The sequence below is a fragment of the Rutilus rutilus genome, assembly GCF_951802725.1.
Source record: "Rutilus rutilus genome assembly, chromosome: 11".
In the NCBI taxonomy this organism is placed as follows: domain Eukaryota; kingdom Metazoa; phylum Chordata; class Actinopteri; order Cypriniformes; family Leuciscidae; genus Rutilus; species Rutilus rutilus.
This window is the reverse complement of record NC_140216.1, coordinates 10,524,216-10,550,655: the sequence shown is the minus strand read 5'-3', so window position 1 is coordinate 10,550,655 and position 26,440 is coordinate 10,524,216. Positions and strand designations below refer to the sequence as shown.

At 39.3% G+C, this 26,440-nt stretch overlaps 1 protein-coding gene across 4 annotated transcripts; it reads left to right on the top strand.

Annotated features, from left to right (window-relative positions):
- On the top strand, nt 1-26,178 carry fam49al (family with sequence similarity 49 member A, like). 4 transcript variants are annotated; one of them, XM_084424374.1, is made up of 12 exons: nt 1-317; nt 8,240-8,332; nt 13,122-13,202; nt 16,689-16,810; nt 18,756-18,861; nt 21,173-21,309; nt 22,678-22,755; nt 23,351-23,467; nt 24,114-24,193; nt 24,318-24,444; nt 25,815-25,885; nt 25,964-26,178. In XM_084424374.1, exons 3-12 carry the CDS (start codon nt 13,133-13,135, stop codon nt 26,025-26,027), a joined length of 972 nt encoding a protein of 323 aa, XP_084280500.1. In that variant the 5' UTR covers nt 1-317; nt 8,240-8,332; nt 13,122-13,132; the 3' UTR covers nt 26,028-26,178. The 4 variants fall into 4 exon arrangements, with proteins under 4 accessions (XP_084280500.1, XP_084280499.1, XP_084280497.1 ...); XM_084424371.1 differs by lacking the exons at nt 1-317; nt 8,240-8,332 and adding exons at nt 9,239-9,456; nt 13,634-13,713; XM_084424373.1 differs by lacking the exons at nt 1-317; nt 8,240-8,332 and adding an exon at nt 9,213-9,456.
- Nucleotides 26,179-26,440: the final 262 nt, after the last annotated feature.

Sequence of the window (26,440 nt, the reverse complement as noted above, 5' to 3'; positions counted from 1 at the left end):
ATAGATGAGCAGCTGCTAGGCAGGACTGTCTTGAAAGCAGAGAGACAGTGAGAGAGACCATTTGGTGCCTAAACGCGAGCGAGGGAGGGGGAGAGAGAGACGCACACACTCAGCGTGAGCTTGTGGTTTAAGCAGACACTAGCCGTGCGTTTAGGGAAACCCACAGTCTCAGCTCCCTGGGATACAGGAGTGTTGTTTCTGGTCCTGCTCTTTTCCCCTTTTCATTCTTTTATTTTACTCCCTCCATCCTTTCTCTTCTTCCTTTTGCCTACGGAAAGCGCTGGACCACTGTTTTCTCCCTGAAACACGCCGAGCCGGTAAGAGGGCACGCTAACTATTTCTGTTTCCAGCTTTTTGTGTGTGTCAGTATCTTTTTCTGCTTCATTCATCCTCATTGCTTGGGTAGAGAGAGAGATGCTGTTGATGTGCTAGCATGATACCTAGGTGATGCTGTACCGGCATCCATCGCAGCCGGCTTATACTGGGACTGGGTGCGGAAGAAGGAGGGATTGGAGGAGAGGGAAAGGAAGGGGGTGTTCTACTTTTTCAGCCCCACGATCGGTCAACTGGGGCTCGTCCTCTTTCACTGCAGCACATGGCAGAATGCACACACTGACACACAAACACACAACACTCCAGTTGTATTACACGTACGTGTCCTGCAAAACTAACCGTCTGCTTTAGTTAAGGCAAATTAACGCACCTATTAGTCTAATCAATACTCAACCTCTGATATTAACCAAAGCCAGTGGTGCATAAGGAGGTGTTATGGGTAAATAGTTATGGATGTTCTCGTTGATAAACCCTTTTGTGGACATAGAAGCGTTTTCCCTTCAGGCAGAGTGATCTTCATAGAAATGACATTTTATTCCCCAGTGACATTTGCAGAGGCATTTGTTGTAAACGATAAACCACACAGGGCTAATTAGGTTGCATGCGGTTGTACTGTATGTGTGCAGCTTGTGCATTGTTATAGCTAAAAACATGTAGCATGTGAACAGCTGGGAGAAATGAATGAAATCATGAATGGAGAGATGAACCACTCCTTTTTTCGATTAGTTCTTGTTCTCATGAGCGGAATATGGGAGAGGAAATTCACACCTGAGGGGGGGAAGAAAGAGGTAGATGTATGAATGAAGCCCTAGAATATGGAGTCTGGTCATACATGTCCGGAAATGAATGCTTTTGATTGTAAAAGACCCCTGACATGTCGGGGAAAAAAAATCAGGTTGGGTGGCTACAAGATCTGTCATTTACTGAATATTTATTTGCAAGGGTAAAGAACAGCTTTAGTTTTCAATCATTATACAAAATCATTGTTTTTGATCATTGTCATTCAAGTACAAAAAAAACACACACACACTCAGTGTCAAATGCACATAAATGCAGTTGACAGCAAAATATGTGCATATTGTAGGAATGTATTTTATGAATACTTGAAATGCTATTTAAACCAAAAAAGTTCTGAATTTTATCATTAAATTACTATATGCCTTATTAGTTTGTGTCAGTACCGTATACACATCAAGATGTCAGTTTAGCAAAAATATGTGCTCTACCCTTATATGAAATCAATCTGAGGCTGAAAATGTATTTACTTGTCTGTTGCTAGGACACTCCCTTTGAACATTTTATACGAGGCCTCTGATTGGCTGCAGCCAATGATGCAAGTTTCTCACCCCAAATCTTTCCCCTTCGCCCATGGAAACATGCCTGTCTGCATTTCTTCCTATCCTTCTCTCTGTATCTCCATGTCATAGATCGTCTGAACCTTGTCTCCATCCTGCATCTCTCTATCCCTTCTTTGTTTCAATCAGGCTAGATGGATAGAGGGATGCTACAGAGCTGACCCTTTTCTCTTTGTTGTATTCTTATTTCAGAAAACTGTATAAAAAGAAAAGCATTAAAGCTCAATACAGTAGCAGTTCATTCTCAGCGTTCTGCTCTCGGCTGATGTGTGATTTCTGCGCCTGTGCTGGTGGCAAAGACTCTGACCCCCACCTTCACATGAGCATTATATATGTGCTGTACTGTAAGTGGGTCAGTGTAGAATATGTGGCATGACATGTGTGTCTCATGCAAGTGGCCTGAAGCTGGACAGTCATAGAGCGTGGGAATCAAGAGAGAAGGGGGCTGAATTGTCTTTGCTAACCTTGCCACAAGGTTCCACCATCTACACTGCAGCTTGACCCATGCGTTCATTTGAATGCATATGTATCAAGCTCAGAGGCTGAATATTGTGCAGAATACCAATAACTTAATTTTGTCTAACACTCTTTTATATTAGACCTAAACTGAAACCTTTTGAATACTTTTTAAGACTGCAATTATTAAGTGTAGCTTCAACTATCTAGCTTCACTTACCAAACAGAATAGAAAAAATGACTGTTATCAAACAGGTTTTCCCTTCACACCAAGAACTTCCTTTTGTATTACTTGAGGGACAGTTCGTCCAAAAAATGTAAATTCTTGATACCATTTATATCATTTACACTCGTGTTGCTCCAAATCTGTATAACTTCCTTCAATCTTCAAAACACAAGATTTTTTGAAGAATGTTGGGGTTCAAGCAACAGTGGAATCCCATTGACTTCCATTGTATGGACAAAAAAACAGGCGTTCTGCATCTGTATATGTGGAGTCATGTATGATTTATAAGTAACACCTTGCTGAGCGATTTTTAGCGTAGTGCCATTTATCTCCATGAAGATGCTGACATATTTCGTGAGAGGCCTAATGGATTCACTTTGAAACCGCAATAAAACACAAGGCTAATTTTTAACAACCTGATAATACTGATGAATCAAATCGAACTAAATCCTTTGTGCTATCAAAATGCTGGATTAATGTCTAAACTTCAGTTCAAAAGACATTTTGAATAAAAAAGACGAGGGATTACAGAGCCATTCTGAAGTGTAAAGGCACACATACTATTTTTGTATGGGTTTTTTATCCCTGTCTGATCCCCTCTTAAAGTCCCACTATACTTTCACTTTAATGACTTTAATGACTTACAGGAATATCACAAATTTTGTCAATGGATCTTATGGCATATTAATGAAGTTTCAAAAGGAAGCTTAACAAATTTGTCTCGCTAAACGAGGTCAGGCTCTTTATCAAACTTTCTTTTAACGCTTATAATTAATTGAAAGAATTTGCAACTTCATTTACCCTCAATGTGTTCAACTGGAAGGAACGTAATTGTGATTGATTTTGCCATTTTCGAGATCAGTGTCTCGCCTCAAGTGCATGTTGGCACTAATCCTTCAAATAAAATGAAGCTCCATTTTCTTACGTACATATACAATATGTACATCACTCAGAACAGATGTCACAGGAAATGGTTACAGATACTAGGTCATGGTGACCTATGTCCACATTTTGATTTCCTACAGGCCTGAGGTAAGAGCAAAGGCTGAGACAGCACTATGTGAGATGGTATATCTATCTGCACCCATTGCTTGAGGCCAGACACTTTACACTGATGCAGACTCAGAAATCTGTTTCAGAAGGACAATAATGTATCTAGATGACAGAAGATAAGTTTCAGGACCTTTTTATGCTTTTGCATGCGTTTTATGATCAGTGCATCACCACCTTCGGGAATATGAGAGTTGCAGAGGAAAACTCAGTGTCCATTGTCCTAATGTCTAGCATGCTGTTATGGAAACAGCTTGTATAAATTTTAATTCTTAAATGATTAAGTGATTAAATTATCTAGCTTCACTTATCAAGCCGAATAGCAAAAAATGACTTTCCTTAAAGGCTGGTTCACACTATTGGGGCCGTGAGAACTAGACTGCTGTATAAGACGGAGACTTTTGTTTTTTTGTAGACAGGCTCTGAGGGGCAGAGGCAAAGTGAGCGATGGTAGAGCTGATACCAGGTTTCTCATCTCCTCTTATCTGTCTATCTGCCCTGCAAAATCCGAGCAGCGAGAAAATGGAAGTTGCTGCCAGACATCCCACCAAAAGCTTTAATGAGCAATCAGAAGCTTGAGGAGCAAGTTAACACAAACCCAAATATCCCCGCTCAAAGTTTTTAAACTGGGTCATATTGAAATTTCCATTAGTTATGGGCATCAGAAACCTCATTGTTGTCACGCTGTGCATACAAAATTTGCAATGGTTAATGTTATTTAATGGACCTGACCTAACATGAGCTAACAATGAAAAATGTACATATTAACGTTAAAACATTAACATTAATAAAATACTGTAACAAATCATTTAAGTATACAATATTTTTAATTTAAACTGATTTAAAATGAATACAAAGTAACAAAAAATAGTAATAAAAATAAAGGTTTGATTTTAAGAACCTTTTTTGTAACGTTTATACAAAAAACTGTGATGATCGCAACTTGTTCACCAGTATAAATCTGCATCTGCAAGTAAAGTCATCTGATAATCACTGCTTTATGATTCTCTCATATTTTGAATATTGCAAAGACATTTTGATCAGGTTAATTGTGGCTACCCTGCTAAAGATGTTTGTTTTGGATGCTGATCTTCAGGTTGCTAGCGTGCTGATGTCCCAGCAAGACTACTTCGGTCCACCAGCTAGAACGACCAGCATAAACCAGCTTGGACATTGGAAATTCATGTTGGTCTTTTCCAAATGGTTCTGAACTAAGACATCAGGCGTGATGGGCGCTTTATTCCAAGGAGATTGCAAGTGTTCTTACTATATTTAGCGCCTGGTTTTGCTCCCTGACCTTGAGCAGGTGTGTTCCACAAGGGCGGCAAGAGAAATGGGTAAAACAGACACAAACTGGCAGGTAGACGTTGTTTGCTTGATGAGCTGCCAGAATGGCTCAGTCACACCAACAGCAGTGACGATGTGTAAGGGTCTTTTGTTTAAACGTCACAAAGGGTGAAGACAGTGATATCACAATGCACTGGGCACGTGCCAGTGTTAAAATGTGTGGGTCATTCTCTTAATGATACTTTCCAGTGTTTTGCTATACTCTCAGGGGATGTTCTGTATCTTTCAAAAACAAGAGATAAAAATTAGCCTGAGGATAGAATTTGGTTACTATGGATCTGGATATTGCTACTGTATTTCTATTAAGAGGACAATGAAGCAAAACAGTGAAATCAAAAATCCTTTTATCCACTCCTGACTGTTCGTTTGATGTTAGCTCATTGTTTTGCATTGTGTTTGGCTAATAAGGCTCTAAAAATGCAATTCATTGGAAAATTCCAAAATCTAAAGATTCATTTTGCTCTATAATTAAATTCCAGTCATCAAAAGGAATGAGCAAAAAGATGAGAGATTCTCTACAATCAAGACTTTTGTCTCCTGTCAAGCCCTTGAGCAAAGGCACACAATGCTAATTTGCAATTGCCCTCCGTGCTATTCTCCGGTCTCAGCCTTTTTTCTTCCAGCGCCGTGGATGGAGAAAGTGTGGGGGAGGGGTGGCGGTGGAGAATTGTTCCCTTCTTTCTCTCTCCTCTTTCCAGTACTAGCATGTTTTGCTGCTCTCCAATATTGGCGTAGGTGACAAGGGGCTGATGATGGCCGAGCATCCTCAACCCTGTCAGCTGTAGCATTGGATTTCCATTCATTCGCTTCATTCGGCCCTGCCGCTGACATCTCCCATCAAGCCCAGAGGCGAGCCCACTGTCAATACCGATTTCTCTTTGAGGACCCGTCCTGCTAGGCTAATGCTATCTCCACACACTATGTAAGAGCTATAATGATGCCCATTAAAAAGTTGGACATGTCATAGACAGGAAGTGAGAGGGATAGGCAGAGTGAAAAAGGAGAAATCATCACTACCATTATTTCCTGACTTCCCTTGTGAAAAAGAAGTACACTTTAGCATACTTTTGAAAAAAAAAATACTTATTGCGGAAGTAATACACTTTCTAAGTATATACTTGAGTGCGAACTGAATTCAGTGTTTTCGAACACTTAATTGCATGTTAACTGTAATTAGCTGGAACATTTTTGACCCACTTGTTGTAGGACTTTACATGTCCATCTTTACATGTAATTTCATTATTCTTCTATTGTCTTTGAATTATGGTTAAAGTGGACAGCTGAATCGGGTGAATTTAGATAAATTGCGCCGTTTTCACATTCCTGTCAAAAAGTAGTACAATTTTACAGAATTTAACGAAACCTAACAATAAAAATGAAAGATCTTTTTGCCATTTGTTAATTTCTTTTCATTACCCACACACTTTCATTATTCTTTTAAAGTGCTTCTGTGTTTTAAGTATATTAATGAGTCATTTTTGATAATGGCAGGTAGAATACTGTGGACTAGTTTCTCCCATACCCATATAGTATAATAACTTTATGAATTTAAATCATAAATAAATTATGCCCCCCTCTAAAAGGCACATTCCGATCAAACGGATGACTCATTCAAGGTTGATAATGTGTATTGGAGGCTTTTACTCTAGTTTGACTCTAATTTGCAAACATTTCACATATTTAACATCAAGCCTGAATGTTCGTTGCGACAATATTCTGAATAGAAAAATTGGTTTCTACCTATTCACACATTTACGTGTATTCATTTGGTTGACGCTTTTATCCAAAGTGACTTACAAATGAAGAACATCACACTCAATTTACCATAAGAGCTTAAAATATTTGCAGAACACAATGCCAGACTAACGTGTTTTTTATGTACAGATGTGCAAATTGAACCTTTAGGGTTTACACAGCTTATCACTGGGGCAGTACCCTAAAAGGGACAACTTTGTACCTTATTTACCCCTAAAAGTTTCATAGTAGGGTACATACTTCCTCTAAAAGGTACTGATATGAGCATTTAAGAAGCAGATAAGGTACTGCCCCAATGAAAAGCTGCAGTATACCAGAAGGTACATTTTTTGTGACAATGTAGAGCAGACTGTTTGAAATCTGAACAACCAATGAGATTTCCAGTCCGTTGAGTCTAAAGCTTCTGCTTCAAAAACTGAAAATAAAGGTGACATTAGTGCAAATGGAACTATAAATGGGCTAAAATAACTTTAAGAGCCTTGTGTAAAGACTGAATGCAGAAGAGAACATCTGTTCCAGTTTCCTCAGAGAGCTCTTTATTGTAATGCAAGTCCTTTAGATTAAGTCCTTTTGAAGTTACTTTGACCTGACACGGCATTGTTAGGATGTCGCAGGCAAAGGTCAGAGTTCATTAAGAAATTCTTGACCTTGTGTTTTGTTCACTGTGACATGTATATCAGTCAAGACCTACATAGTACAAATCATTACAACTTTATCCTCTTACATTTAAACACTCTTTTTCTTCTGGGGGTGGACAGGTTTGATCTATGCACTAGGTATGGCCTCAAAGACATTTCTTGGTCCCAGGTGACCCTGGATGACCCTGTCCTCAGCACGGTCATTAAGTCTTAAGTCCCCCAATGCTGAAGTGAATTTAATTGCAGGTCATATACCACTGGACTATACTGAAATTCCACAGCATGCATCCAACACGGTTATAAAGATTACTAGCTACTTTATAAAAAACAAATGATTATACGCTAGCCTACCATTTACATTTTTGAACAGTTGAACTGTATTGCATATGGTTTCATAATCAGTGTGTTGTTGTTTTTTAACAGGTAAAGCATAATTTCACTGCTTGAGTCAATGACACAAGACTCAATGTTTCCACTTTCTGGGAAAATTAGTCTACAAACTGCCTACTTATAACTGTCTCTGCATATTAAGTATTTTAACAACTTTAAATTTCACACTTCACCTTTAAATGGTAGAATGGATTCTGAGTCAGCCTGCATCATGTTGGTGTGGTAAATGATCCCCACATGTTATTGTAGAAGTATCAGATCAGTCATAAAGCCACTGCAGTGAGCAGATAGCTTTGTGTGCTGCGTGATGCACAATGTGCAGCACACTGCCTCAGATTTATGAGAGACATTGCCGCATAATGCATTGAGCTAACCATTTACGTGGCTCCTTATTTGGAGGGTTATACTGGGGTGGGCGAGTGTGTTTGCTAGATGTAATGATAGATTGGTGGCCGGCCGTGCCACTCAAGAAATGAATCAGATTGTGACCTGTCAAATATATATAATATATCCCTCCCCAGAGGTTTATCACTTTATTGTCTGCCAGAGTGACTGCTTTAAAACAAGCCTCTGTATGTAAGCACAGCCATAACCTCAGACCCACATATGACCCTGCCATATTGTTCACATTCTGAGCCTTTTCTCTGAATTCAACTAATCTGTCTTTCATTTTTTGTTGTTTCTCTCAGGTAGTGGAGGCTGATGCTGTGATACTGCAGGAGAAACATACAGGCTCTCATTTGATGCAGTGAAGTGCTCTGTGAGGAAAATCGCAAGCAAAGGTATAAATGCGGCCACATTCGCCAAGCCATATGTGTGATGTGTGATAGAAGGCAAAAAAAGCCTCAGAAGTGTCTGAAAGCAACTGTATTCCGTCTGCCCACTTTGTGATGGTGCAGATTTTCTTATCGGTTTCAGCACAAACAGTAAAGTCACAACTCCAATCAAAAATAGCCTATGAACAGATGCCATGCAGAAACATTTATAGGCATTCGTTTCGTCCGTTCATCTCTTTATACGCAGTAATAAAATCATGAACAGATATTTGAGACAAAAGCTTTACTGTTAAAGTTATGCAACATCCTGGATGTGATATTACAATAAATATGCATTTCCCTGACCAGGTCTGGACTAGTCTGAACAGACCAGAAAGAGACGGTGTGATATTGCTGTAAGCACAAGATTTTCAGTTTAGTTTCTACCTCAGTCAGTTACAATCGTTTTTTTTGTTTTTGTTTTTTTTTGGTCAGCCCAACAAGCCTCCACCAGGGTCACTTCCTAATAACTAAGTACACTGGGGCTCTGTTCTCAATATTTAGTTCTACAAAGTCAGCTTTAATGAATTTCCTTTCTTTTTTTAATTTAAATATACCGGTCATTTCAAACCAGAAAATAGCAAAAAGACTGGGTATTTTCTCTTATTGCAGAGCCCAAAACAACAGTGCTTTTTTTAAACTCAGTAGAGGAGATGTTTTGTACACAGGAAACTACAGCTAGAGAGTTCAAGGCATCGTTAAACCCATGCACTAGTACAAGCCACCTTTTCTCTAACCCTATCAAAACCAAGCGTACACACACAGTGGCACCACAGAGAAACGGTTTAACCAGGCTCTTTTAAATGAAGCCCTGCCTTTAAATAGCAGTCAGAAAAAGAGAAGTGTGAAAAGAGCAGAGCGATGTTGAACGCAGAGCTGCAGAGGGGACCGTTGGTAAGGCTGAGAGAGTTCCTGTGGGGCTGTACGGCACCGACCGCATTAAGACGGACTCTTCACAGCTGGGCTCAGGGACAGCTCTGGAGGAGGAGTACTGGGAGGAAGAGACTGAGATAGGAGTGGGAAACGGAGAAGACTAGCACAGTGAGGCTTTAAGGGAAGTTGGAAGAGGGAAGGCAAACATTTGTTGGCTGGTAAGTAATCGACAGTCATATGTCAAGCTGTGTGATTTTTTTGTTGACATGACAGCAGCTGCAGAAGATTAATTGCAGGTTGACACTTTCCTGAGTGAGAGCTTTGGTTAGACACGATTGATGGAACTGAGGTTTACTTCACAGTAAGATAGATAGATAGATAGATAGATAGATAGATAGATAGATAGATAGATAGATAGATAGATAGATAGATAGATAGATAGATAGATAGATAGATAGATAGATAGATAGATAGATAGATAGATAGATAGATAGATAGATAGATACATAGATAGATAGATAGATAGATAGATAGATAGATAGATAGATAGACAGACAGACAGATTGTTTGAGGTCTTCTAATAGACTGTTGTATACTTTAGACTTGGATTTGGCTGGTAGCTTATGAAAGCCTCAGATAGACGGCAGAGGCAATGTGGTCCAGCCATGGAAACAGGGCTCTACTGGTGGTTGCCAGGAGACAGGCAGAAGGGGGGGATACTGCCTCTTAAGTGATAAACAGGCTGAGAGGAGCCATCTTTGCCTTGTGTGCTATACGCAAAGGATAGGGCTTGATATGGAAGATTTAGAAGGCGAAATATGAAACAGTCAGATTCTTATTTCTATTCTTATTTCAAACACTGCCCATTTGCACATTTGTGTCTCTTGGGAAATGATAGGTTTGTGCTATTATCAATGCCATGACAATTCAGCTATTTTATGACTTGAATGTTTCTAGATAGCATTGTGTCCAGAATTATTCCTCTCATGCAAGCTATTACCAAGATAAGCTGCAACATTTGGTGTCCATTACCAGCTGGAATTGATATTTAGCATATGCAGATTGAACAAACTGAACAAACAGAACAGTTATGTTGATAGTACAACAATGTTCTAACCAAATGCAATATAATAAAGCAATAAGCACCAAAAGCATGTTTTTGTCCAAACCAGCAGTGAATGTGACAAGCAACAAGACGTTTTGTCACGCTGGGTAGTCCCCACCCACAGTGAAATCTCATTGGGACAAAATCCTGCTCAACATAACTGATTTTCTATTATTGTATCATATCACATAGCAATTTCGCTTAAAGATGGATGAAGATCGCTACTCCTGTCTTGTGTGCTTCATTACTTAATAACTCCTGACAGACACCACAAATTGGCGACGAGGCTTAGGCTTTTTTCCCTTGGTCGTGTTGGTCACGAAGATGGTTGTTGCTAATGTGCCTTTCCTGAGTTTATTCCTGCCTTACCCCAGTGAGCCAGTACATGGCTTCGGATTTTTGAAAATGATCTCTATGGGTTATTGATGACACAAGGTATGCCTGGCCGGACAAAAGACGAAGGACTGTACTGCTTCAATGCCTCGGTACAGAGGGACAATGGATTTTCTACTCTTTGCCTAACACATGTACGATGTATGGATGCATTGAATGCCTATTTTGTGACTTTGTTACTTCCGTAAACACTGTCAGGTACTTCATGAGACATTACAGTACATTGTTGCTTTGCGAGAGCTTGTTGTTTCATGTGAGTTCAGTGCCAGTACTGAAGGAATGATACGCAATCAGTTAGTAGAGAATGTGCTTTGCCCACGAATACGTGAGAGACTTTTACTAGAAACTGATCTTACACTGGACAGAGCTGTTATAGCAAGCCAGTTTGGTGGTTGACAGTGGATCTTCCGTATCTATCCTGCCCTACAGCACTTACATACCATTTCAGTAACTGAAACCCAGTCAGGTTTGTGACGCATTCAAAAGCCCAAATTCCAGTGGTTAGGTATTTGTCAGCGAATGTCTCCGTACATGACCACCCAGTACCTGATACATTTTTCATTTTGGACAAAGGGACACCACTCATGGGGAGGGACCTAATGTCTGCATTGCATGTGCGGAAAACAATCAAGTCCTGCATCCTAACGCCCTTCCTGTGATTGCTTCTCCTGTGCCAGTCTTTCAGCACACTGTCGATGAGTCAACTGAGTTTGGATGCGCTAAAAACTTTACACACTGCATACAGATGGATGAAACCGTCACACCTGTGCACCAAAAACTAGCCGTCTGCTACTCTCTGTGGGGCCGCCATTTCACTCTACGTACAGTCTACATGCTCCGCACTCACCAACTGACATGACTGTTTCGCCGAAGAGTTACACGGCTGTGACACAAAATGAAAAAGTACACTGATGCTAAGTGGGGTGCTCGTCCTCATTGTTTCCAGGATGGGGATAAAGTGAGGGTACGGAACCCCTTGCATGTTCTTAAGGGACACAGAAAGTTCACTGATCCTTTCACGGTTGCCAAAAGACTTAGTGATGGAAAGACATGGAATGCTTCCCATCTCACTGCATTTCCATACACACCAACAACTCCAGCTGAAAACACTGCTCATACACACACTCATACCACTAGACCTAAACGGGATGTTCGAAAGTCTATCTGGTTAAATGACTACAGATTATCTTATCAGATTTTCTTGTGATGTGAAGCGTGTTAAGAGTGAGGAATCTGCTCGGAAGAACGTCGGAGCCAACCCGATCTCATGGCAATTCGTACATATTTTACGAGTTGGCCAATTCGTATGAATTCATACGAATGACCTACACCTGACCCCGCCCCTAAACCTACCCATCACATGGGTTTAGACAAATCGTACGAATTTGTAACATGTTGGATATTTATGATCAGAAATCCTGTTGTGTGGGGGGAACCCAGAGAACAAACGCTCATGCACTCTGTAGATTGTCACGTGGAACAAAACTATACCAAATCAGAAAGCAAGCAGATGGAAGCATAACGATTTCATCCAAACCTTTTCATTTTCCCACTCTTGAATTTTCTGTAAAAAGCCGTCCGAACACTATTATCGCAGACATTTCTTCTTGCCCGTCGTCCGCTATGTTTGTTTACTTTAAAGTTACGTTCGACCCCGAGAGAATTTGCGAGATTGCTCACAGTTGGGAATCTGGCTGTTTGTGAATTGAATCTGTTAGTATCTGGCGTGCTGTCTTCGTCACATCGCAGCACTCCACACATTATAGGATTAAAATGGTTAGTGTGGGCCAGCCTTTAGATCTGATGTGCTGTTCTAGATCTGCGTGGATGTGTTTACATTGTTGGTGCAACTCTGATGTTCTATTCTGTTCTTTAAAAAAATGGGAAAATGGGTCGTGAAGTCTGAACTGTTGAACTGTTGTGTAATGACGTAATGTGTGGAGAACGGAAGAGTAAACAAGATGGATGAAGTTCGCTACTCCTGTCTTGTGTGCTTTATTATTTAAAAACTCCTGACAGATGCCACAAACATCTTTGAAAGCATGCATACAATTTTTGACAGCCAAGAAAAACTAGGAAAATTCAACAACTTATTCTTGTTCACGCACCAAATATTAAACCAAAGTTATATCACTCAATGTTTTGTCAAAAAGTTTATTTTGCTGATGCTGACACAGTCTTTTCGTTACATACCGCATGAGAAAACTAGCATCATTTGTTTCTTTTCCAGCATTTCACAATACACATTCTGGCCTCTTACTACAGCATATGAAATCATCCAGTGCTTTTACAGTGAAACACACACTGACAGTCTAGAATTCTTGCTAATGAATATAATCTAGGTTGTATTTCTTTGTACTGTATGTATTTGTCTTCCTTGCCCAGGTTTGCCGGCCATGGGGAACCTCATTAAAGTCCTTGGCAAGGATTTAGAGAACTGTCCTCATTTTTTCCTGGATTTTGAAAGTAAGTGTTTCGCTGGTGTACAGTGTGTGTACGTGTGCTCAGATGTATATGTGTGTGATTGGAGATGGAGGTATCAGGGTTGGAGCAGATATAAATGCATCCCCTAGGTAGATTAAGACAGGTTTTTGTATTTGGAAACTATTTCTTTTTTCTCTCTTAATGTAGAAGCCAACCAGAAGTTCATTCATTTCCCTTCATGTATAGTAAGGGAGCAGAAAGAAAGAGTTTCAGTGTGATCCAAGTGACCATATTAACATCACCCGAGAATCTCTGGTGTCCGGAGCGACATCGAAAGTCCATCCCAAACCCTATACGCCCGACCCCATCATCCCCAGACACCACGCACATTCACACGAACACACACCCAACACCAGAGACACGTCTGCCACACCTCCCATGACCCACATGCTTCTCCCTTCTCTCTGTTCCAGGGGGATCATGGGAAATCTCCTGAAACTGCTGGCTTGCACCGAACTTGAGCATGGCCCAATAGTTTTCCTTGACTTTGAACGTGAGACCATGAGCTTTTAATGTTTTGAGTTTGCTTTTCTTTCCCTTCTCATCACGGTTCCTCCTCATTCGCTGTCCTCTACATTTTCACTTCCTTTTCTCCGCCATCCCTCTGTTTGTGCATCAATGCTTGGCATTCAAGGGTTTTTCGGTGACCTCAATTTGTGACGTGCCTTTTTTTTTGCGCTTATCTCCAGGTCGACTACGATCCGCTGAACTAAAGGTCGTTGTACGAATGCCACGCTTTTTTCAGCAGTTAGAGTGGGATGGAAATAATCACATAACACTTAACTTATCTCCTCTTTTTCGCCCAAAACTTTGCAGACTTGTAAAGTGTGTTGGCGCCATGATCTGTTCCAGTATGTCCTTGTACATCTGGATGTGTGTGTGTGAATGCATTATTAACCAGTTTGAGGATTTAAGGAAGTGGAAATAGAAGCTGCTTTTTGAAAGGGGAGCCTCAATTTCCTTTCTCTGATGTCGTGTTCCCTTTTAACCCTTACCTCTCTCTCCTGAGTAATTCTTCCTTTTATGACACCTCTAACAGCTACATGCCTAACATCTTCTATTTTTATGGAGGAAATAAAACACCTGTCCTTCAAGTGTGAGAACCCGGAAGACTTAGAGCGGTTGTTGTCCAGTCTATACCATGAAATGAAGGCTGTCCTTCCTCTAAAGAATATTTAAATTGGCAGGAGATGTTCTTAAAGTGACACAAGCCATACAGTTTAATGCCTTTGCTTGTGATTCACTATAGAGTCAATGACACATGTTCATTTTCTTCCCAATGTATTGATTAATTGACTATGATGGACATTTGTTCAATTTCTACATTAAAATTCATTTTGATATTTATTTGTGGGGCTTAAAGTAAAAAATGTCTCAGTGGTGTAAATGACCTAAGATCATAAGATTTTTTTTTTTGGGCATAATCTTTAATCATTTCTTAAAAAGCAGTGAAGCTATTTTAATTAAAAATATTTTATGTTATTAACATTAACATTATTAACATAATTAAATATGATTAAATGTTAAAATTGGTGTAAACAACATGCAGGAAGCCATGAGCATAAACTAATTATGATCACATCAATGACCCCTAACTTTGGGGCAAGTTTCTTAAAAATATCAGATGATTTGACGTTTTAAAGACATAGCAAGGTTGGTTCAGGTCAAGTGTGCCGCACACGTCCTGCAAAGTGAAGGCAAAACATTTCGATCACCAAAAGTCAAAAGTCAAACTGAAAATCAACAAGAACACAAATATTTCATTTCATGGCACATGTGTTTTAAACTAAATCTTGACAATTCTTACTTGTCATTGACCCTATAGCAGAATCCATGAAATATAAAGAAGTAATATCAAAACGTTACACAAGCAAAACATTTGGACAACAGCCGCTCACCTGATTTTGACTTTTTGAATTTGTGACAGTAAAACAATGATCACCTCTGTTACACAGCACTGGTTTACATTTCCTTAGCTCTAAAATGGGGTTACTGTGCCACTAATGGCATTCATCAAATTATTATATCTCAAATTCAAGACACAAAAACAAGGCTTTTGTGGAAATAGGCTTTGAGCTCAAGATCAGATCAGTTTTACTGAATTGCTGATACAAGTGATGAACCAAAAGGTGTGCAAAAGGGAAAGCAAACATTACAGTACCACTGTAGCACTGATGTTAGTCTTCACACACTCTGTTCTTTGAAGATCACAGGCAGGCTGAGCAAGCAGACCCGGAGGTGACATGATTGGGAGGAGCCACTGGCAATTACACTGAACTGTAGAGTGTGTGTGTGTGTGTGTGTGTGTGTGTGTGTGTGTGTTTGCTCAGCTGATAGCACAAACATCTATATACATTACAGCCCCTCTGTTTGGATGCGGTATAAGGCACTTATAAATTAGGCAGAGAGACCCCTGCTCCACAAGGATCACTTATCGTACAGAGGCTTGGGGAGACTTAGAAATCTGATCTAGGAAAGACTTTTAATGACAGCATTACACAAGATGCCCCTCGCTGCAGTTTTTACACTGCTTACACTCTTAAAAATAAAGTTCTTTATTAGTGTACATGAAGTACCTTCAATATCCATAGAACCTTTCCCATGCACTGAAGGTTTGTTAAAGTGGAAAATGGTTATTTAGATTATTAAAATGATCTTTCCACTATATAAAAAAAAATAAAATTAAGAAATGTACACTGAAAGGCTCATTGGGGAAACAAATGGAATCGCTGTGAAAACCCCCTTTTTGAAAGCTTTATTTTTAAGAGTGTATCCTGTGGTTGAAAACTAAAAGCTAAATGGAGAGGTCCACCACCGAAATTGACGTCCACCAGGGGGCGATATTCTGTAAGGGTATTCGTTTGCCTTTGCTTTCCTGCCTCCTATCATCGGCTTATTAATCAAATGTCTGTTACGCTCGCTGTGTTGGAACCTGACACGACTCTTTAAACCCATCCTAGCCTCGCCAGCAACTCCACATGGAGCCGCTTCACTGGCCGTGGCCTTTCGTCGACACTTCCCACTAGAGCTGTTGATATCAAGCCCAGCAAATCCTAACATACACCGACACAACCTAAATCCTCCTCATGTACTTCTGACTCACAATTACACCATCATCATTACCAGATTAATCCACATGGATTTATGGTTCCTAACTTTCAAAGCCCGTTGGAAAGAGCTTCCCCCTCCGGGTGCCAAAGAAAGATAGTAATTCAATGTTAGCGCCATATTAACTCACACCATGAAGCTTTATTTCAATTAATTTTCCAGTTTTTAGATGCAACTAGACTGGTTGAACACAGTCTAGTTGATCCAAAACATAACCTTTACCCAATAGGACAATAGTATGACAGTGTGACAGAGGTGATATATCAAACTCAGGTAGGCCGAGCGAGGAATTGAAAAGGTGTATCTTTTTGGCATTTGACCATCAGATTTTGACTGACTCAAACTGATTTCTGCCCACAGATGCTCAGCCCACAGAGGCCGAGACAGCCGTGTATAACCAGGTTAGTGCTGTGCTGGAAGAGGCCCATGGGATACTGGCAGAATTACAGTCTTACAATGGAGCAGGACAAGAAATAAGAGAGGTAGGCCTAGGACTCTACATTCTTACATTTTCTGAAGAAAATGTGTGGTGTTTACCTGTGCAAAACTAGGATGCTAGGGTGTTCTGAGTGGTTGCTCACTCATTCAAGTTAAACAAGCCGAATTCCGTTGAATTCCCATTCTGGAATCAAGTATGAATTTGATTTCATCACCCTCCAGGCTATTATTGTAAGCATACATCTTCTCAACAATCTGCGTGATTTGAATTATTGTCCAGTACAATTGTATGAATTGTTTTAAACTGGAAAATCCTTTTGCAAATCACTTATGGAAAATTTGACAAAGGTATCCATTTTATTTACTACATAATCTATACACTACCGTTGGAAAGTTTGGGGGCAGTAAAATTTGTATTGTTTTTGAAAGAAGTCTCTTATGCTAGTCAAGGCTATATTTATTATTATCAAAAAAATAATTTAACTATTATAACAATTTCAAATAACTGTCTTCCATTTTAATATATTTTAAATTGTAATTTACTCCTATGATGGCAAAACTGAATTTTCAGCAGCCATTACTCCAGTTGTCAGTGTAACATGATCCTTCAGAAATCATGATTTGCTGCTCAAGAATCATTTCTTATTATTATCAATGTTGCTTAATATTTTTGTCGAAACCATGATACATCTTTTTTTCAGGATTCAAAAATATTTGAACTAGAAATAGTTTGTGACAAATGTTTTTACTGTCACTTTTGATCATTTAATGCATCTTTGCTGATTAAAGCATACATTTCGGCAACACTTTAATTTAAAGGAGAACTCCGGTCAATTTTAACATTGAGCTCATTTTTTTGTACATTTGGAGTGCTGTCAGTACAGAGAACAACGACAAAAATCGGTGTTGCCTACACCGAGTTATCCTCTTTTTAAAATTTGCACCCTGTTGACTTCAATGGGGCAAGTTTTAAACCTGCTTTTAGCCTCTTAACATCCTTGATGTGTCATTACAAGTGCACAGGTCATGTGAGTGATTCGAAGTCCACAGTAGTCGATTGTCGAGTTCACGCGCGTGATAATAGGTACTAAACCTATGCGCGTGAACTCGACAATCGATTACTGTGGACTTCGACCGAAAACAGGATGTAAATACAGGTATGTGCGCTGGCTGAATAAACATCATTTTTTATATATTTCTTTCACATCTACTGCAGTCAGATTCACCCGCGTTCACTCAGAAGGAATCACTCACATGACCTGTGCACTTGTAATGACACATCAAGGATGTTAAGAGGCTAAAAGCAGGTTTAAAACTTGCCCCATTGAAGTCAACAGGGTGCAAATTTTAAAACGAGGATAACACGGTGTAGGCAACACCGATTTTTGTCTCTGTACTGACAGCACTCCAAATGTACAAAAAAATTAGCTCAATGTTAAAATTGACCGGAGTTCTCCTTTAAGGAGATGTAGTTACACGTTACTACATGTACTTACCATAATAATAACAACAGTAAATTATGCATAATTACAAGTAACTAACCCTAAGCCAAACCCTAACTCTATAGTAAGTACATGTAGTTAATTAATATTACTCAGTACTTATCTGAATAAGTACAATGTAACAGCATCACTTTAAAATATAGTGTAACCTAATTTCTTTTTTTTTTTACTTTTCAATTTAGTGACATTAGTGGTGTTGCTTTATTAGAAAAAAGAAATGCTAAGCATTATTCATCCCAAGCCTATTATAAAGCACATAGGCATTATAAGGCATTCGTTTAAGCAGGTTTGTTGGTTTGAATCATTCTGGTTCATAAACAGCAGATGTGCAGGAGTTATTCGGCTGTGAATGTTTCACATGGCTGAAGAAGCCCTACAGCATACAGTGTAAATTCATTTAAAAGTGTACAAATGACCTTGAGTTTAGTCAATGTAAATGAATAATTTTGTTTGACTGTCGGTCTTCCTGCTCGTCCTTTCTCTCCAGGCGATTCAGAACCCCAATGACCTCCAGTTGCAGGAGAAAGCCTGGAATGCAGTCTGCCCTCTTGTGGCCAAGCTCAAGAGATTTTATGAATTTTCTCTCAGGCTAGGTAAGTGGGTGGCCATTTTTTTTTCCAGTTGTCTTTTTTTATAGTCATATAATGGGCCTTGCATGCACGAGTCAACCAACGCGCTGACCGTGCGTACAACGAGTGGTGCAAGCATCCGTTTCTGTCCTCCTCTGCAGCTGACCTCACAAAGAGTTGGCATGGCAACCGTGGCAGCAGAACCTAGAGGAGGCTGACAATTCAGTAAACTCAGTTTGCAATAGTCGATCGCCTGCCTCTTTTTTCACAGCAGTGCTGACTAGTGAGAGACGCAGATCTTTGGCCTGACAGATAACATGCAGATAAGCTTTCCCTGTCGAACTATGGCATCGCAGTGACTCATGAGAAAAAGAGGCTCCACCCTATTCAACACATCCTGCCATCCGCAATATCTGGTCCCCGGCTAATAGAGTCAGGTTTCTCGGTAGGTCTCCAGATAAAACATATCAGCTCCTTATTTATAGTAGGGCTGCTGCATATTTCATGAGAGGAAAGGATAGCTCCTCTGGAGACATGCTTAGGCATACTATATGACATTCAGAGATGGCTTAGCTCTGATGGTGTAGCTGTACGTCTTTTAGTCACCAAACAGGAAACATACGCTAAAGGTGATGCTACACAGGGCAACTTTTTGAGCAATGTTGCTGGGCAATCTTGCAGAGCGATTGTTGCTTTGGCACTTTCCCACTGAAAATGGGCAATACATTTCTATCTGGATAATTTAGATTGGTGTCTAATCTGGTTTCCCGTTGACGGCAACATTGCTCAAAAAGTTGCCCTGTGTATCATCACCTTAAGAGCTTTACACCAGTAAGATGTACAGCACAGATCTACAGCATAAATTCACTCTCATTAGATAACATGCAGTGATAATACTGATGATACTGGAATACTTGTCTCTCTGGAATATTTGCTTCTGGTAGATCAATAATGCCACAGAGTGGTCATATATATTACCATTCAAAAGTTTAGGACCAGTAAGACCCTTTTTAAAAATGTTTTTAAAAGAAGTCAAACGAAGATCACTTATAATTTTCCACAAAAGTCAAAAGTCTACACATTCCTTTTGCCATAAACATTCCTTTTGCCGAGATTTTTGTATGCACAAGGAGTCTGACAACAGCCGGTGTGCTCCACATGAAGATCTGATCTGACTATCATTGAGTCCATCTGGGATTACATGAAGAAACAGAAAGAAACTAAATTCAGAAGAACTGCGGCAACATCTACAAGATGCTTGAGGAAACCTACTTGCAAAGCTACAGTCCTGTGAAAAATTTTAGGCATGAGTGTAAAAATGCTGTAAAGTGTTGATGCTTTCAAAAAATAATGTCATATATAGATTTTATTTATCAATTAACTTCTATTAACTATATCAAATCAATGTTTGGTGTGACCCCCTTTGCGTTTGAAACAGCTTTTGTCCTCTGTGCACTTGCACATTGTTTTTCAGGTAGATTTTCTTCTGGATTTAGTCTGTCAGTTTTTTCTGTTTCTTCATGTAATCATACCAGCTGTTGTCAGACTCCTTGTGCACACAAAAATCTCACTGGATTATTACAATAATGGCAAAAGGAATGTTTGGAAATGTAAACTGATATTTCCTACTGACACACTAAAGCGAAATATATAAATAACTGGCTTAAAACCATTTTTTGGTGAAAAAACGAATGTGCCTAAGACTTTTGCAGAGTACTGTATATGTATATATATATACACACACATTTACAAACTTTTATGTTAGACGCAATTAATCACGATTAATCGATTTGACAGCACTAATTTAAACTTAAATTCATCAATATTTCGCATCCATGCATGATACATTTGTCATGTCAGTCACTCATTTTATCATTTATTAATACAATAGAGGTTTTAAAATGAACTGGAGTTTTAAAAGCAACCAGCATTTGTGATCATGGTCATATACTGCAGTTTGGAGTCATTAATGCTTGCATCAGCTGCGGATTCCAACGGTCTTCAGTATCTAGGCAACACTGATGGGATTACAGGTTCTTGTGATAAACTGCAGCAATTACAAAAATACAAAAGAGAGGCGTTAGAGGTAACAATGATAACTGTTGTGCTGGTAACCATGGAGATTAAATACATTGCAGTGCTGCGCTATTGGTACATTATGCTGCGTGGATTACAAATTCGGTTAAAGGTTAGATGTGGGAGAGAGTGAACAGATGATAAAAAGCTTAGGAAAACTTGAGGGACGACAACAGTATTCAATGTGAATGAATTTGAAAAAACGAATTGCTACAAAAAAAATGACTGTAAAAATCTGTAATCAATTATCTCTTTGCAGAAAACGCCCTGCGCAGTCTATTGGAGGCCCTAACTAGCCCACCCTACGCTCCCATGCAGCATCTGGAGAGAGAGCAGGCCCTCGCCAAACAGTTCGCAGAAATCCTGCACTTCACTCTCAGCTTTGATGAGCTTAAAGTGAGTGTTTCTCACGCGTTACTCTGTTTGATTTCATGTGGCATGAGTTCTGCTTAAATATTTAGCCCTGCACTCAGTCAAGCCTCTTCACACTGATGTTCTCTGAGAGTCACGTCAAGCAAAATGTCTAAATGACAACACTATTAGCTGCTCTGTCTCTAAAATGCACCCTTGAGAATGGACATTTAAGAAATAATTCTCCAAATTATCCCTAGTACATTCTAGGGCTTTTCATTCTGCGCTTAAACCCAGGTTCTAAACCACACATAAAGGAACATTTCACAGTAGCGGGTTAGCACTGCTTTTTACCTGGGGTTATAAAACCCTGCTCTGGAGTTGCCAAACCCGCATTACGGTGCCAAACGTGTACAGTGTGGAACGAATACGGTGTTAGAATGTTAGATGCATGCTTAGCAACCGAAATCTAATTGCATGCCTTATATTTACGTCAAAACCCATAGGAAAATCTTGAGGGAACCACTGAGGAATTAGTCTTCTGAGTTTTAATGTCATCCCTGAACCACTCCGGCTGTGTCCGAAATCGCCCTCCTATACCCTTAAATAGGGCACTATTTGAGGGGGAAATCATTAGTAATGGTGTCCGAAACCATAGTAGACATCATCGAGTGCACTTATTCAATCCCACAATGCACTGCAATAACCAATGTACTCTCAACGGCTAGAGAATACCCATAATGCACTGTGACAGACGCGCCAAATTAATTCCCACCTCTCGCCAGAAGATGACGCCCGCAGCTGAATCATCCATCCATCCATTGTCCAAACTTGTCCAATGTGGGTACAGTGTAATATCAAACAGGTATAAATTCCTTTTGAATTGATTATTGTTTAATTAAGATTTATACATGCTAGTTTCCATGATAAATCTTTTCATTACTACTGAAGTAGCCCGTATGCTAAGTTTCAAACGATTATTAAACAGCTCTCAATGTCCGAATTCGCTCACTCGTGTTCATTCACTCTTTCAAGTGCACTATATTAGTGGAGTGATGTAGGGAAGAGTGAATGAGGGTATAGGGGGTGATTTCGAACACAACTTCGACTCTACAGCAGGTCAAGTGCTGCATTCGTAGAATCAATGACACTGACACCGCAAATATGCAGATAAGAACGTTAACCCAATTTAGGAATATAATGTTATAATAATAGCTAAATAACCAGGATTAATTGTTAACCCATAAAGTATGAGCAGTGTGAAATGTGAAGCAAGATAACTCAGGACTCCGTTTACCCAGGGTTTAGAATGACCCAGGGTTAACTATTTCAAGTGTGAAAAGCCCTTCTCTTTGTCTGAGAAATAATATGCACTGAAGACTGCTTTGATCTAAATCCTGTCTTTACTATTAGATGACAAATCCAGCCATACAGAATGACTTCAGCTACTATAGGAGGACCATCAGCAGGAATCGTCTGAACAACCAGCAGGTAAGATCAACGATCTGCTGAAATCGACATTACTATAGAAGTGTTCACTCTACCACTGAGTTAGACACGTTCCTGGGTCAACATATTTTGTTGATCCTGGAACAACATTCCTGTCCAAAATGTAGTCCTAATCATAACTACCCCTGAGCCTACCCATAAGTGATCCCTAAAATGAGAGGGAAATTATGGGTGAATAACACTGATGTAGAAGCACCTTCTGTAACCTTGGTTGAGAGCCTAAACTTGAAATAAACTGTAAACTTGTCCCTCAAATCTGAATGGATGAAAGGAATGTTGTTCCAGGATCAACAAAGATGTATCCAGGAACATGTTGCACTTGGTGAAATCAGGTTCTGCAGAGGAGCACAAAGCACATCCGGTTTCAATGAAAACGACAAATCAAAATGAAAAATAGTGCAGAACACCAACTAGCAACCTACAGTTGAACAACCCCAAAAATAACCATTTGAGAATTTTATAAATGTCTGAGCAGAGATTACATTTGCATGTGGAGGTTAGTGAATGTGTTACTTAAAAAAGAAGCCTTTATATGCAACCAAAACATCTGAAGTAACACTTTCCATTTGCATTACAGTTAGAAGCTGAGAATGAAGTAAATAATGAAATGGCCAATCGAATGTCGCTCTTCTACGCTGAAGCCACACCCATGCTCAAAACCCTGAGCAATGCCACGACTAAGTTTGTGTCGGAGGTAAGTAAGGTTTTCACAGAGGCTGTGTCTGAAATCACCCCCTTTACCCTTAAATAGGGCGTTATTTGAGGGAACAGCCATTTGTAGTGGTGTCCGAAACCATGGTGGACATTATCAAGAGCACTCATTCACTCCCACATTGCATCACAATAACGTGTGTAAAGTCGATGTATGCTCAGCGGTAAGAGAATACACATAATGCACTGGAAGACGGCAGAAGATGGCACCCGCAGCTGAATCATCCATCCATCCATTTTCCAAACCGCTAGTCCAATGTGGGTGCAGTGTAATATCATACAGGTATAAATTCCTTTTTAATTGATTATTGTTTAATTAAGATTTATACATGCTAGTTTCCATGACAGAGTTCAAGATAAATCTTTTCATTACTACTGGAGTGGCCAGTTTGCTAAGCACAACTATGCAAAAGTGGCAGCCCTTCTGGCTCACTCAGTGTCCAAATTCACTCACTCGTTTTTATTCACTCCTACTAGTGGACTATATTAGAGGCGTAATGTAGGGTATAGTGAATGAGGGTATAGGGGAAGATTTCGAACACAGCCTAAATCTTCTGTAAATGTAGAAAACAGAAATGTTGTCGCCCTCTAGAGGCTCTTACTGGTCTTGATTCACATGCATGTTGCAGAATAAGACTTTGCCAATCGAGGACACAACAGATTGCCTGAGCACTATGGCCTGTGTGTGCCGTGTCATGCTGGAGACTCCGTAAGTTCATCTGATTCAACGTCTTCCCAATAAAAGAAAGCAATTATTTGAGTTTTTATTTATGTCAGTTTTCCAGAATAGGTTAAGTTTTGTTTAAAATGATCGCTATATGTCCTGTCCCAAGGGAGTACCGGTGCCGTTTCACTAACACAGACACCATGCTGTTCTGCATGCGTGTGATGGTGGGCGTCATCATCCTTTATGACCACGTTCATCCAGTGGGTGCCTTTGCCAAGACCTCCAAGATTGATGTAAGACCAACTTATTTATTTAAGATACAGTGAACCTTAAAAATATATGAATGTCATTGCATTATATGGTATATTAAAATATCAAAGTAAAAAGACACTTTCCAAAAAAACATTACTGTTAAAAAAGTATGGACACTTTCTGGATGTCAACTTTTAGTAGATCATATCCACAGTTAATGTGAACTATATCTTGAGGAGACTTGATGTAAAAATATAGCTATGGAAAAGCATAATTGGTTTGCAGATTGTATTTTGTTTGTTTAATGCAAGGAAACTCATACATTTAAGTGTGGCTAGAGTGTCTTCAGGCAGATTCAACTGCTGCATATTTTGAGAATATTATATTAATGAACTGCTCTCATACAGTAGTTCACCCATCTACTCACTCTCATGTCATTTCAAACCTGTATTTTTTTTTCTTCTTCTGCAGAACATAAAAAGATGATGTTAGGCAGAATATTCACTCTTTTTCATAAAATGAAAGTGAACGGGAACTGCTTAAAACCGGTTCAAATTGTGCACAATTTTGTTGAAGCATAGCCGTATTTTAGCTTTGTGTGATATAGTAAAAATGAAATTATTTACTGAAAATCTTAACCCTCTGCTGCAGGTCTGAAATATCATGTGCATCAATTACACATCTTTGCATGTCATATTTAAACATACACTACCGTTCAAAAGGTGGAAAAATTAAGATTTTTAAAAAGTCCAACACCAAGGCTGCATTTATTTGACCAAAAACACAGGTAAAAATAATAGTTTTCCATTTTAATATATTTTGAAATGTAATTTATTCTTATGATGGCAATGCTGAATTATATTCGAAAAATTGTAAGAGCGTTTCACAATATTACTGTTTTGTATGTTTGATCAAATTATTGCAGCTGGCGAGAAAGAAAAACTTCTTTCAAAAACGTTCCAAAATATATTTATTCCAACCTTTTTACTGGTAGTGTTTTTGAATGCAGGTGACATTTGAGATCTGAAGGGATTTTCAGTAAATAACGACTTAAATGTTTCTCAGTTCCTCACATAAATGCTATTGTATGACTTTAGAAGACTTGCAATATAGTGCTCAGGTGGACTACATTTAAGGTGCTTATTTGGCATTTTGGGAGCTTGACATCATCAGTCCCGGCTTTCAGTTTATGGAAATGAGCAAGCTGGATGATTCTAATATCTCCACATATTGTGGTGCTCCTTAATCTACCTGGAACAGCACTATAGGGGTTTGTGATTGTTCACATATATATATATATATATATATTTTTTTTTTATGTGGGGCTGTCCATGATCGCAGTCAGGGGTGAGGGACAAAAAGGGGTGACCTTTCTTTTAAAGCTGTATTTTCGTGTGTGTGTGTTTTGCAGATGAAGGGCTGCATCAAGGTGTTGAAAGAGCAGCCTTCAAACAGCGTGGAGGGACTGTTGAATGCACTGAGGTGAGTGTGGAGTAAATCACTTCACACAAAGAATGTGCAGCACATGTATGACCTGAAAATGTACTTTCTTTCATCCAGGTATACAACAAGACATTTAAATGATGACAGCACCTCTAAACAAATCAGGGCTCTGCTTCAATGAGAGCAGGAGGAGAGGGAGGAACCACAGAGAGAGAGACTGTCAGAGAACAAGCGATGGTGGCTGGCAATCCTCTTAAACCTGTTTGTTTACAAGAGCAACTTGATCTCAAATTAAATAAGATATTCTAGAAAAGAAAAAGGAATACGAAAATAAATATATATATAGAGAGAGATTGTTGATGGTTCATCACCGTGTGTCATTTTATAAAAGCAGGAAAAATAGAGATATATATGTATATTAAAATTCATTACTTAAACAAAACTACCCGGTGTGGATATAAAGGTCTTTCAAAAACATATTAAATATTTAAGAATTGAATTAAAAAGCGGTAGTTAAAACCACCAACAAAACTGGTTCATATTCCAAGTTACGTCTGAGAGTATTTTTGCACACTTGAAAAGGAATCCCACCTC